General features: G+C 42.2%; 1 protein-coding gene across 1 annotated transcript in view; it reads right to left on the minus strand.

Annotated features, from left to right (window-relative positions):
* Window positions 1–582: 582 nt before the first annotated feature.
* The window catches only part of LOC124118295, a 53,759-nt gene continuing 40,665 nt past the window's right edge, over window positions 583–13,676 (minus strand). The window contains exon 2 of the mRNA XM_046480407.2: window positions 583–2,243. Within this exon, the coding sequence (XP_046336363.2) occupies window positions 2,117–2,243 (127 nt within the window). The 3' untranslated portion in view covers window positions 583–2,116. The remainder of the gene's footprint in view (window positions 2,244–13,676) is intronic.

Here is a 13,676-nt window from a genome sequence, read left to right on the forward strand (position 1 = left end):
AATGAGTGTTTACTAATGTAGAAAACTGGAAAATGGCAGAACATATATAACTGACAACGACAAAAAAAGAAAAGTCAGAATATGTCATCTGAATTCTGTTTTGTAGACATATTGGTTGCCGCTCTTCATGGTGATGATGACCTGCACAAGGAATTTATCAAATGAGCCTGATCGGAGAGTTTGCAAACACCTGCCTCTTTGTACCTCACGTCTTTTCTACGACAGGAGGTTGATTGTGTTCGTATTTTGTTGATTTGCTTTGTGATTAACCCACGTCACGTGTGAAATGCATATTTCATAAAGAATGGTCTGGTGTTAAGTGGAAAGATGAGGCATATAGTTTAACATCACATAACGTCACATATAGTGTTCCTTCCTTTACTGATAATAAAGTCAATGACACAGTATAGCAAACCCCCCATTTGCCCAGTGTCCTTTACCAATTACTTAGATATGATAACTTCAGTGTTGGCTTCCATTGTCTAATCACCTATCAGCGCCAATCATCTGTTGGCTTCCCTTGTTACTTTCTACCCTTTGTTATTTTCCACCTTTTGTTATCTTAATAATTTTGTTGTCCTTACATGTAAATATATATGCTCTCTGCCTCATAACATTCTTTCACCTGATGAAGGAATAAGCATATACTCCGAAACGCTGTGTTCCTCATAATAAAGAAGATGACATCCATATATTCTCTTCCTTATTTGCAGGTTTGATCAAAGAACGCTTTTTTGAATCTGGGCTCTGATTAAAAATGCTTCCAATTTCATTTGGGCGTGTTACTAGTGTCGATTATCTGCCCAACAGATGCCATTGGGCGCAACAGGCAAACTAGGAACGAAATTATATGAATGGATCACTGAAAATCAGTGATGACACCAGGTGTTCGCGAATAGAGTAAGCGTGTCCTGCGTTACTTGCAGTACCCGCCATTCACACATTTTTCATTAAAAAAATAAGTGTTTGATAGTTGCCTAACGGCGTACTCAGCGATACTCCTGCCATACGACGGCGGCGGCATGTGAACAATGGGATCTGGACCAGATAATCCAGTGCTTGTTAGATGCCATTTACCAATCGGCAATATATTTCATATTCATAGTTTCGTACTGGGTTCACATGCCCATTGTCGAAATATCTGCCCGACTAGCATTACATCGACTGGTTGGTCCGGTGGTCACATCGTTTGCTTGTCACTTCGAAAATCTCTTGTTGGATACTTCATATGGATACATTGTATGATCCAATCCTTTTATCCCACGCTGAGATACTGCTAGAATATTGATAAAAGCGGCGCTAAACCATACCTACTTAAGCATTTACTTACAAGACCCGTTATTATTATGAGACAGATATACAGTGTAAAATCTCTAAAGAAATCCTCGGACACCACCGTATGTGTCGAGGTATACGTAGTTCGAGATAGGCAGTTGATGAGAGTGTTACACTGGTGCCACCTTATAATAGGACATTTGATGACTTATAAAATGAGTTGACCAAGGGTAGTCAGTTACTACCATGTTCATGAACTTGGGAGTCAACACAAAAATACTTGACAGATCGGCATAACGAACTTACAATAAATAAATATAACATAAATACTGGAATGACATATAGAATAATAAACATTAGCCCTAAACAACCCAGCTCAACTTAGAATACAGCTGCTGTCTTGGTGTTGTGTATATGGTCCACCTCCGTTTTCCCAAAGAAGAAATGGTAAAAAGGAAACGTTTACTGGCCTTAGGTTAAAAATCATTCTATAAAAAATATTGACACCAGGTTCACCTGGTCACGTGATGTAAAAAAGTAGTCCCCGAAACGTGTATGAATTCACAACCGTTACATGTATCTAATCATCTATATACATGTTTGTGTTATCCCACATAGAAAATAATGCATAAAAAGTCCCCACGTGTGGTATATTCCTTATCTCGAATTGAGAGGACCTTGTCATGCTGCAAAATGTTCGGTTTATTTTCGTCAACTTTGCGCAGTGAAATCACAGATAGCGGAATGCTACACGCTCATGAAAGGTCACCATAGGGTTGATGTTAGAGTCGACTGTCTCACGGCATGACCTTTGACAGAAACTGGCTTCAAAGAAGATCTGTCACACAACGCAATCAGACACCAGGTCACGTGCCATGTGCACCTTCCGACGCCCTCTGGCGGTTCGATGACTGAGAATGATGTACACAACGCCCGTTGACGTCAGACCGATGGCCACCTCTGTCGATCTGGAAGGACAAAAATAAACTTGTGAATACATGACAAAACAGTAATACCAGATATGGAAACGACAAACTACATATGATGATTCAGACTCAATTTAACGTATGATGATTCAGACTCAATATAACGTCAATTTGAAAGTGAGTAAGTGACGTTTGGCGCTGCTTCTATTATCAATACCTTACACGGGAAACAACATGAATTGGCTTCGCTCATTGAATAGATTTTATTCAAAGTTCATGGGCATTAATGAATTTGAATTAGTTTCATTAGCTTAGTTTAAGTGAGTTACTTTTGAGAAATTATTTCCATTGTCAGAACAAATACAATATTGTCTGCCATGTGAATGTATTGATCATTGCATTTTTTTGTCGTCAAATTCTCTGAAAGTGCGAAAGACGACTGTGTGCGTATTTGTACAACCAGAAGAAATCTTTACCTTTGCTGCATAACGTATACTTTCCTGTACCACAATTACAGGAAGGGGCGTTTGAGTGGGTGAGGCTTATACTCCCTTAAGCTCATTGCAGTATTAAGTTGAAAGACACCAAGAACATGCTTAAACAGCGTACCTATATTTGCTGCTATCGTTACCAATACATCACGCATTGCTCCGGATCCTCTCTCATATAGATTTGTTTGTTTGTTTGTGGTTTAACGCCGCACTCAGCAATATTCCAGCTATGTGACGGCGGTCTGTAAATAATTGAGTCTGGACCAAACGATCCAGTAATTGATATCATGTGCATCGATCCATGCAGTTGGGATCGATGACATGCATCAACCAAGTCAGCGAGCCTGACCACCCGATCCCGTTAGTCGCCCCTTAAGACAAGCACAGTCGCCTCTTCCGGCAACCATGGGTTGCTGAAGACTTATTCTACCCCGGATCTTCACGGGCCCTCTATTACAGAGACTGGTCCCTGGTTATATTTTGCGTTGCGTTTGGTCACATAGCTGACGTGCATACCGAAGTCAAGCTGACAGCACAAAACTAAAAAACAATCCATACAACACGCGAACATTAATCTGTGTTCAATTCATCTTCATTAATGCAACTCTTATGAATCACTTCAACGCCGATATTCCAGATATACCAGACACATCCAATCACTTTATTACAATTTTATCTTTCACGTTATTTATTCTGCTATCGCTGACTCTCGTGTCAGAAATGTCATCGCTCGATCTGAAACACGAGCCCCTGTCACGTAACTACTTCCTGGCAATGAATATAACCAGCCATTTCAGCGTTCGCGTTAAATACTCCCCCTCTTTTCATCCTCCAATCTCCCCCTTTTTCCTTCACAAGTTCCGGACCTTTGCTCTCGAGGAAATACGTCTTGAAAGAGAATCTTTTCAGCCTTCTCACGAGATGAATTTTTAATCTTTCTTTTGAAAATGTATTGTATGTTTTGCAAGAAATATCATTCACCTACTAAATCATAACCTCGAAATCTCGGGAGTACTTAGAGTCGCATCTCTGACATATCTGAGGTTGACATATTTGCAGTTCAAACTAAACCGATTACCTCTTTTAATCTAAATTTGTTGTCCTTGTTGAATACTCTTGAGATCAGCTTTTTCGGATTTCATTATTCAAAGATTTTTGTCAGGGGAAATCCTGATAGCAAGATAGGTAAAAAATAGACAAAGACAAATGAGATGGTTGAGATGTGTCTTCAGCGTTAGACTCCATAGGAGCATCTCTGGGAAACCATCAGATTTTGGCCTGAGGTGATGGCCATAGTCGAATATTATGGTGGAGGTGCTGTTGCCGACGACGGTTACTAAACATACTCATTACCAACACTTTTATCATAATTGGTAAATAAGGTCAGATACTTAGGTTATTTGCTTACGTTAGGTGTGAATGACCTTGGCAACGACAGTGAGTCAATATACAGCTGATCCACACACAGAGCAAATGTGAGCTTACAGTAAGATTCTGCCGCATGGGGGGCGAAGATGGTTTGTTTGTTGTTCAACGCCGCACTCAGCAATATTCCAGCTATGTGACGGCGGTCTGTAAATAATGGTAAATAGTGGGTGAGATCGCTGACTTTGTGTGCTGGCCATTCATTAGGTGCCTCACTCTGGCAGTGTGGGTTCGAATCCCGGAAAAATCATTAGAATCTGTACTGAGAAAGTGTTATCCCCAAATATAACATTTGTTCCAATTGACCACTTTCTATATGGCAGTGTATGTTCACAACTGCTCAATTAGTTGGGATTCGGTGACCTTGACGGCCACAGTTGAAAGGTTCTTTTCTGAGAATCTCAGGAAATCAGTCCAGAGCTTGCTGGAAAATTGGCACTTAGTGCTCGCACAGCCGGGACAACGCGAGGACATAAGTTCTGGTCGAGATAACGCACATAAATGGAAATAAACGGTTCACGGACAGTCTGCGCAGATATCGGACTTAAACCCGGAATTTGTTTTACAGTGTGGGTTGCCGCAGTGAGTGTCATGCCAACTATATGACGGTGGTCTGTAAATAATGGAGTCTGGAGAGATCGATATTATGAACAACGATCCACGTTGCTGGATGTGTTGACCCGCCATCAACCAAATCACCAAACCTGTCGATGTCGTAGTTATACTCTTTCGATAGACGTTAATGTTCTAAGAAGAATTTTTTTTTCCATATTATTATTTCCCTTCGTTCCAACTGGTTTGATATCCATAACTTGTGAATATCCACAAAACCACAGTGAATGAGTCTGGTTTTATGCCGCTTTTTGCAATATTCCAGTAACATCATGTCGGGCGACACCACAAATGGGCCTCACACATTCTACCCACGTGGGGAAACGCAACCGGGTCTTCGGCTTCGGTATAACGAGCAAACGCTTTAACCATGAGGCTATCCCACCGCTCCACAAAACCACAGTAATATCAAAAATATTTAGAAGTACCCTTATTAACCTAAAAACAAGACCTCCAACAAAGAAATATCCATGGTTTATCTTTAAAGAAGCCATATGTGGTCATGTGTAATATGTTTAGTTTATAAACTTTAGAAATGCGTGAGCACAATCAGCAATGGTAGTGCTCTTGTTCCACGACAAGAAAATCAACCAGCTCAACAAAAACACAATTCCATAAAGACTTCTTGAAATCAACAGGTGTCCAATTTATGCGGCGCGCGAGGCCAGCGTCCGGCAATTACAAGGTGCTCGGTGGCGTCATAGATATATCAGCAACAGCGAGGAGTTCCTACACGCCACTGGGCTATTAGATGTGGTGGCAAGAAGTTCAAAGATCAATAATAATGCTTTTAACGTCAAACCTGAACATTTTGCATTTCTCGAGTTTCTAATGATAAAGGAGAAAGAGACAGTTTTGCTTGATTGAAGAGGAATGATTTGGAACGGTGGCCGGGGAATTGCACCTCTTCTTGGTGAGGTAGTCGCTTCTGGTCATACAAAACACTTAATCGACATTAGCTTTATTTTGTTTTTCATTCGCGTTAAGGATTCCAGCATGGTTGATAGTTACTGTATCGTGACCGTGACCGTTACCATGGCAATTGCACACGACAGGGCATACTCATCCATTCGAGCTACCGATATCGCCCTCATCGCGACATTGGTTCGTTTGTGATAGAAGGGAACTGCCGCTTCCGTTTCGTTAACACCTCGGTCTGTGGATTGGCGAGATATGAGTGTGAATAGATTACATGGGATTTTACGTATGGTTCGCAATACACATCTATTTATGACGTTGGCGAAATGTCCGACTTGATTTTGAAACACAGTAAGAGCTCACAGCTGAAGAGACACCGCTTTTAGCAATGCTACAGCAATATCACGGCGGGGGACACCAGAAACTTCCCACATTGTATCCAGGTGGGGAAATCCAACCGGGGTCTTCGGCATGACGAGAGAACGCTTTAACCACTGGACTACCCCGACGTTCCTCGGTTAATTCGAATAGTTTGCCAATTCTTATCAAGAAATAGACCCCCATTTAACTGTCTATGGTGAGATCATATATATAGTTGGGTTCAGCGCTTTGAACAGTATTCCAGTTATATCAGTCATATCAGTCTAAAGCCATGCTGGTTTTAGACGCTTACCATTTTGGTGAAACCCACGGGCAAGGTATGGTTCATACATTTCTGGGGTGCCAAAAGGAAACTTGCCGCACCTAAGACGACTGAACCTCCGTGTCCCTATATATATAATAATGGATAGTATACTTCTACATGGTACCTCCTGGGACCCGTGATCATCACGGTACCACGATAGCGTGGGACGTTGCTCATAACATCTGCTGACCCGTGAAGATCCGGCGCACAGAAAAAGTCAGTCGTCTGATCAGGGCCTGGATCAGTTCTTGTCAGTTGGCTTGAGGATGTGGTCGCCGTCGAACACGACGATCCATGACATAGAGGTGATCTATGGGGGTAATGTCTGGGGGGCGTGCAGGCCACGGCAACGCGTGTTCAGGGTCTGGCGTTGTCATGCGGATAAGGGTCACCACGTGTCAGCTGCTGTACCAGTGGACACCACGATGACCAGTGGTCATATCCTCAATCAAATGGCACGACCTCCTGAACGCAACATGCCGCCGTTGGTTTTCCCCTGTGGTTCCGTAAGCTCGGAACAGACAGAACCAGCTTTCATCAGTAAAGACGACCCCCTGCCAGTCACGTCGCTGCCAACGACGTACAGTCCGGGCCCATCTAAATCTCTGACGACGATCTTGCGCTGTCAGCATCTGTTCTCTGTAAGGTATGTAAGCCTTAATTCCTTGAGCCCTGAGTCGCCTTGCCACTGTCTGTCGACTTATCAGATGCCCTAAGGCATTCGTGGCTGATGACGTCACTGTCAGGAATCGTTTCCGGAGAAACGGAAGTACGCAAGTACCGGTCTTCATTGGGCGTAGTTACCCTGGGTCTGCCTGTCCTAGGCCTGTTTGATGCCTGCCCCGTCTGTCTGTAACGTTGCATCAGATTAGTTACAGCAACACGAGAGTAACCAAAAGTTCTAGCACTGTGAGCATGGGTGCCCCCATCTGTATCATACCAAGGGCCCGCTCGCGTTGTTTGGGTGTCAGTCGTGGCATTCCTTTGGTGGTTGGTGGTTTCTTTTCAGTGTTAGTGTCTGACATGCCGTCCGTATATATATATATATATATATATATATATATACGTAGATTCGGCTGGCCAAGCGGCACCCCTTTTTGAAGTGGTGAAATGTCTTTTGGCCGTCAGTGTACAAAGGTGACATTAAATAATGCCCTTTAGTTGTGGACTGCAAATGGATGATCTGTCATTCGTATTTTACGGCAACATGAGTTCCCGCGAAGGTTGAACAATTCGTCTTGCGTTCTTGACAGTTAAAGAGTTATCGATGAAGAGTTTTATAAGATTATTTATTCCTTCTTTGATAATTTTAATTCTGCAGAGTACATCTTTACATGCAAGCTGCAACTAACGGATTTAGAAGGCCTTGGTGACTCGAACTGACAACCAAATATATCCTCCATTATTGATACAAAAATAGCCTGTCGCGAACTCCAAGCAATGATAAAACCGCGTGTCCCCGACAGACCAAATGTCATATGCAATGATGGTCACAAGAGACAATGTCAATGAGCAATATTTCATATCTGCATTATCATTATTATTAAGGAATAGCGCCAGACGTCCTTAGGCACTGTAGATATTAATTTCAATTACCTAACTTTACGGTGGGTAAATAGGTGAGGTGAAATTGGGTTTAACGTCGCGTCCAATATTATTGCACTTATATAGCGACGTGCATGTACGTTTGTGTGTTTGTGTGGCTGCTTGTACTAGTCCGGACTGATGCCGATTAATAGTGCTAGCACACTGAGATATCATGCCGCAGTTTAACATGAATACACCACTTAGACACAGTATACTGACTCCGAGCCGACCAGTCCTTGTTTTAGCCCCTTAATGCCCCTTTGGTATGACGCGGCCGGGGATCGAACCCCGGACCTTCCGCTCTCCGGGCGGACGCTCTACCACTAGACCACGGAGGCGGTCGGTGGGTAAATAGAAAAATGCTAGGATTACATGAAGTTATGGAAGCTGTGTGAACATACATGTTACTCCCGGATTCCTCTGATTGTATGGGGCATAGGTGGCCTTCTCGTCTAAAGCACCGCAATTAAATGTGCAGAGTTGCGTCTCTTGGTCACGCCAGAAACCTAGGATGGTGGGTTCGAATCCAAGTTCGCCCCGATTATGTTTCTATGTTTGTCAGCATCTTATTCGTGCTCGTGGGTTTTACCAAATTGGTAGAGGTCAGAGACCTGATTCATTTAAGGCTTTCCTCACACATTAAGCTAACACGCCGTTATATGACTGGGATAGTGTTAAAAGTGGCGTTAAACCCAACTCACTCACTGAGAGTGTCAAGCGTATAATTGTTGTCAGAGTATACTGATATATGCAAATGGTTGCCACTTTTTGCACTACGGTCTAATGTAAAGCCAGGTGCTCGCGAACAGGGTAACCATGTCCTCTCGGCAACATCCGCCATATATTTCATAGTTAATCACGTTCCACTAAACCCACGAGTTGACAGTGAGTAGAAGCATTACAAAGCATTATCAACAGGTTGAAACGTGTTATGTTCGTGTTTCGGTCTATGTCCTTCATCCATTAAGAGCACATTTTTACTGCAACTACTGTAATGACGATGAGAATCTCTTACCAAGCACGTGACAGGGAGCCATTACCATCCACTAAAGGCTGTTTGGCGACAGATTGATGCGGCACCGCTCCATACAACAAACAACAATCCGCGAGAACGGGGGTACGGTGGTTCTGTTTACCAGATGGGCGGTGGGGTAGTCGCGTGGTTAAAGCGTTCGCTTGTCACGCCGAAGACCCGGGTTCGATTCCCAACATGGGGACAATGTGTGAAGCCCACTTCTGGAGTTGATATTGCTGGAATTTTGCTAAAAACGGTGTAAAACCAGACTCATTCATTCACTCTGCTTACAAGGCTCTACGTCATCATTGCATGTATATGTAGCGTGGTCAATGTAACCTGCTTATAACATCAGCGTCATAGGATCCCAAGTGCGTGGGTGATTGAACATTACATTATACAACTGATGGGTTTAATATGACAGTGCATGGCACAGTTTGGAAATAATAGGATTAATATGCCCTTAGTGCCATTGAGCTATTAGAATCATATTCACTCTGGCAATGTCTTTGGTAAAAAATATTTTCCTTCACAATCTAACTTTGACAAGATCGTGCAAACTGTATTTTTGCGAGGCCACTATAAACTGACGCTGGGTCGGACTGTTTGTGAGTGTTAACGTTTTATTGGTTCCCTTGGGGGATACTGGATATATGGGACGCCTCCGTGTCCTAGTGGTAGAGCGCCCGCACGGAGGGCGGAAGGTCGGCCGCGTCATAACCAAAAGGTCGTTAATAGATTAAGGGGCTAAAATAAGGTCTGGTCGGCTGGGAGTCAATATACTGTGTCTGAGTGGGGTATTCACGTTAAACTGCGGCATGGTATCACAGTGGGCTGGCACTATAAAATCGGCATTAGTCCGAATTAGTACAAGCAGCCACACACACACGTGCATGCACGTCGCTATATAAGTGCAATAATCATGGACGCGAAGTTAAACCCCATTTCACCTTACCTCACCTACTGGATATTGGCCCCTAATTTACAACATTTCGGCTGCCGATTTGCATGCTTCGCTTACAGACGAAAACAGGGAAATGCTTAAGCCTTTTTTATCCTAAAATTGTAAGTAACAACGACATGTGTCATTATCAGGCAAGTGATGTCCATATATTAAATGAAACAAGCGGTCGGTTTACCTTTCCGTTTAATAAAGTATCACTAAACTTGAACGTACCGTTGTATTTCCCGGGTTTTAATCAACCTATCGACGCTATTTTACGGACGACCCTATGCCTACAAATAGGTTTGTGTTCCGCGGAGTTGAACCTCACCAACACCTAGAAAACAATTTTAAAAGTAACATTGAAATAAGGACCGTCTACTCATGCATTACTCGGGGCGGTAGGTTCGTGGTTCGTGGTTAAAGCGTTCGCTCGTTACGCCGAAGACGCGGGTTTGATTTCCCACATGGGTACAAAACGTCAAGATCATTATTGGTACCCGACGTGATATTACTGGAGTGAGTGAGTGAGTTGTGTTTAACGCCGCTTTAACAGTATTCCAGTTATATCGAGGCGTGTCAGCTTAATGTGGGAGGAAAGCCCGAAGTGATGCAGGTCTCAGACGTTTACCACTTCGATGAAACCCACAAGCACGGGTATGGTGCTGACAAACCTAGAAACATAATCGGGGCGAACCGGGATTCCCAAGGGACGCAACTCTGCACAGCGAATCGCGGCGCATTAGACGACTGGGCCACCCGTGACCCGATATTACTGGAATAGTACAAAAACATACTGAAAGCTATGCTCTCTCAATACTGCCTTGCTCATTCATGCTACATTTGTACCTTGATATACATTGTACGTGGAACACAACTGTTTTTTATCACAATCAAACAGTGATGATACCACGTATTCGCGAAAGCGTATTGCTAGCGTATCCTGTCCCACCAGTGGCAGAAACACATTCAAAGGCAAGTCAGTTGTTCACTGAACAAACACGGGAACATATGGTATAAATCAAAATAATATTAAGGAATTTCATCAGACATCACTTGGGTCATTTGGCAGAACAACGTGATGATCTTTTGTGTGTTTATATAAGGGGACTTGCACGACTGTCGATCACAATAACTGATCATGAACCATTAGCATCTATCATTATAAAAGTTGAATTCCTAGTAATACCGGTCGAGAAAGCTAAACCCCACTCAAATGAGTATTACAGTGAGGTAAATATCTTTAATCTATACTTCAGCTGACAAGTTAATCCATCAAACGTGACGCAATATATTATGTAGAATTACATCCAGGAGAAGGTCGAACCTATTTGACATTTTATGATGCCAGTCAGTGCGCGTACAATGTATTATTGTCGTCAAGTAAATAGTACCTTCAGCCATCAAAGCCGTAATTTGACAAGACAAGCACCAGAGCCCCTCCAACTGTTTCGAGTAAGTCGGGAAGCCGACGCTTTCACTGACAGAGCCATGCTTAAATCGTATCCCGGACATTATAACGGCCGTGAAACATGGACGTGAGTAACATGGTTGTGTTACCATAACACAGCACTGTTCTAAAACCGTAACACGCGTGTTATTTTGTGACGTCATTGTTTAGCACCATGTCATTATTGTGTAATAATTACGGTTTGTTTGTTTGTTTCATATGACGGCGGTCTGTAAATAATCGAGTCTGGACCAGGCAATCCAGTAATTGACGTTAGTCGCCTTTTACGATAAGCATAGTCGCCTCTTACGGCAAGCATGTGTTGCTGAAGACCTATTCTAACCCGGATCGTCATGGATGATGTTAGTTGGTTGGTTTGTTGTTTAACGCCGCACTCAGCAATATTCCAGCTATATGACGGCGGTCTGTAAATAATCGAGTCTGGACCAGACAATCCCGTGATTAATATCATGAGCATCGATCCACGCAATTGGGATCGATGACATACATCAACCAAGTCAGCGAGCCTGACCACCCGATCCCGTAAATCGCCTTTTACGACAAGCATAGTCACCTTTTACGGCAAGCATGGGTTGCTGAAGTCCTATTCTATCCCGGAATTTTCATGGGTCACGTCATGGATGAAGTATGATATTTGTGATATACATACAAAAATGTATGTGTCATTATCTGTGATATACATATGTGATATACATCCGTGGTATACATGTGAGATATACATCTCTGATACTCACGAGACTTCGGCATTACTCGGAACCTGTTAAAATGCGTAATGATGTTTCATTAACAGAAGCTTATCAGTGGACATGTTGAAGAGCATTTATGTTATAATTAATAATTTTATACACCTTTAGATATAATAGCATGTGGCTCATGGTCTAATACGATCACATGGTATAAGGTGTTTTGTTAAAACAGGAATAATATATGTACACGATCATTGAATTTCGTGCAAAACATAACAGGTACAAAAATGTATCTCAATATCGATTGACTTGAGTTATGCAAAAGACTATTTTGAGACTGAATCTCATTTACGAAAAATGAAATATTCGTTTTGAAATTCTAACCTTGCAGTGGCATTTTGACAGCAGTTTGTAACCTATGAATACGTAATCGTTAGCTACTCCATATTTGGAAGCATTGCATGTCATGAGTCCACAGCTTACATGTCACGACCGTGCAAATCCGGATATCAAAATGTGATGCTGAGAGCAACATGTGAAACAGGGATATCCAGCGTTTAAATATTTATCGCATATCGTCCCGGATTAAGTGCGACCATTGTCTAGGTACTGTGCTGGGATTTGACAAGCTGGCAACAACAACGTGCCTTGCACTACATGGCATTTCACAAAATGTCAATAAACCGTCAGTTGCCAAGCACACTATTGACTTAATTGTTTTGTGCATGTGCATAAGTTAATTGTTCCTTCGGAAGCTTTTGTGATAATCTAGCTTTCCCGAAAGACCATGGTTAAAATCCAATATTTAGACAAAATAATAACCTTCATTATTCTGCGGTGAAGACCTATCTATGGCTTACACACACTGAATTCCAAACCGGGCAATACCGATCAATACTGGCAACATCTCGAATCTGGTACATACATACATACATACATACATACATACTTTTTCTAATATATATACACACATCAAGAAGACGGGCTTTCAGTGGGTAGTTTTACTAAACCAACTTTTGAGTACATGTAAGTTATAGGCGGTGATCATAAATTGGGTGGCGTGTTCTACGATTGATACGGATTCTGCTGATATTTCCATAATGGTTACGGTAATCAATGAGGAACAGAGACATATGTTTGCAGGAATGATAATTCAGTCTGGATCCAGTGCTATATTCATTACTTTGTTGATTTAATGGTTCCATCGTCGTAAAAGTCCTAATGAAACTCCCATCAATATACAATCTTATGTACCGTGCAACTCAGATCTTATTTATTGTTCCAAACGACATCGATTAAGTCTTGTTTAATATGAAAGGATATGAAAGGATATGAAAGAATGTTGTGTTTTCTTGTTTCTGCTTTTGAAAATCCAGCTGAATTGATTTGGGGAAATGTTGTAACCTAGACATGTGGATAGAGCTTTCGCTTGTCACGCCGAAATCGAAGTCCCGAAGTTCGATTTCCAATACTTGTACAACGTGTGAAGCTGACCCCAGGTGTATCCGCTGTGATATTGGTGATATATTACTGAAAAAAACGTCGTAAACCTATATTTTATGCTCCCAAATGGAAAATATACTTTGATGTGCCCCCCAACACACACACACACAAGCAATGGTACATTAACTTAAAACATAAC

The sequence above is a fragment of the Haliotis rufescens genome, unplaced genomic scaffold, assembly GCF_023055435.1.
Source record: "Haliotis rufescens isolate VD_foot unplaced genomic scaffold, xgHalRufe1.0.p SCAF_13, whole genome shotgun sequence".
NCBI classification, from domain to species: Eukaryota; Metazoa; Mollusca; class Gastropoda; order Lepetellida; family Haliotidae; genus Haliotis; species Haliotis rufescens.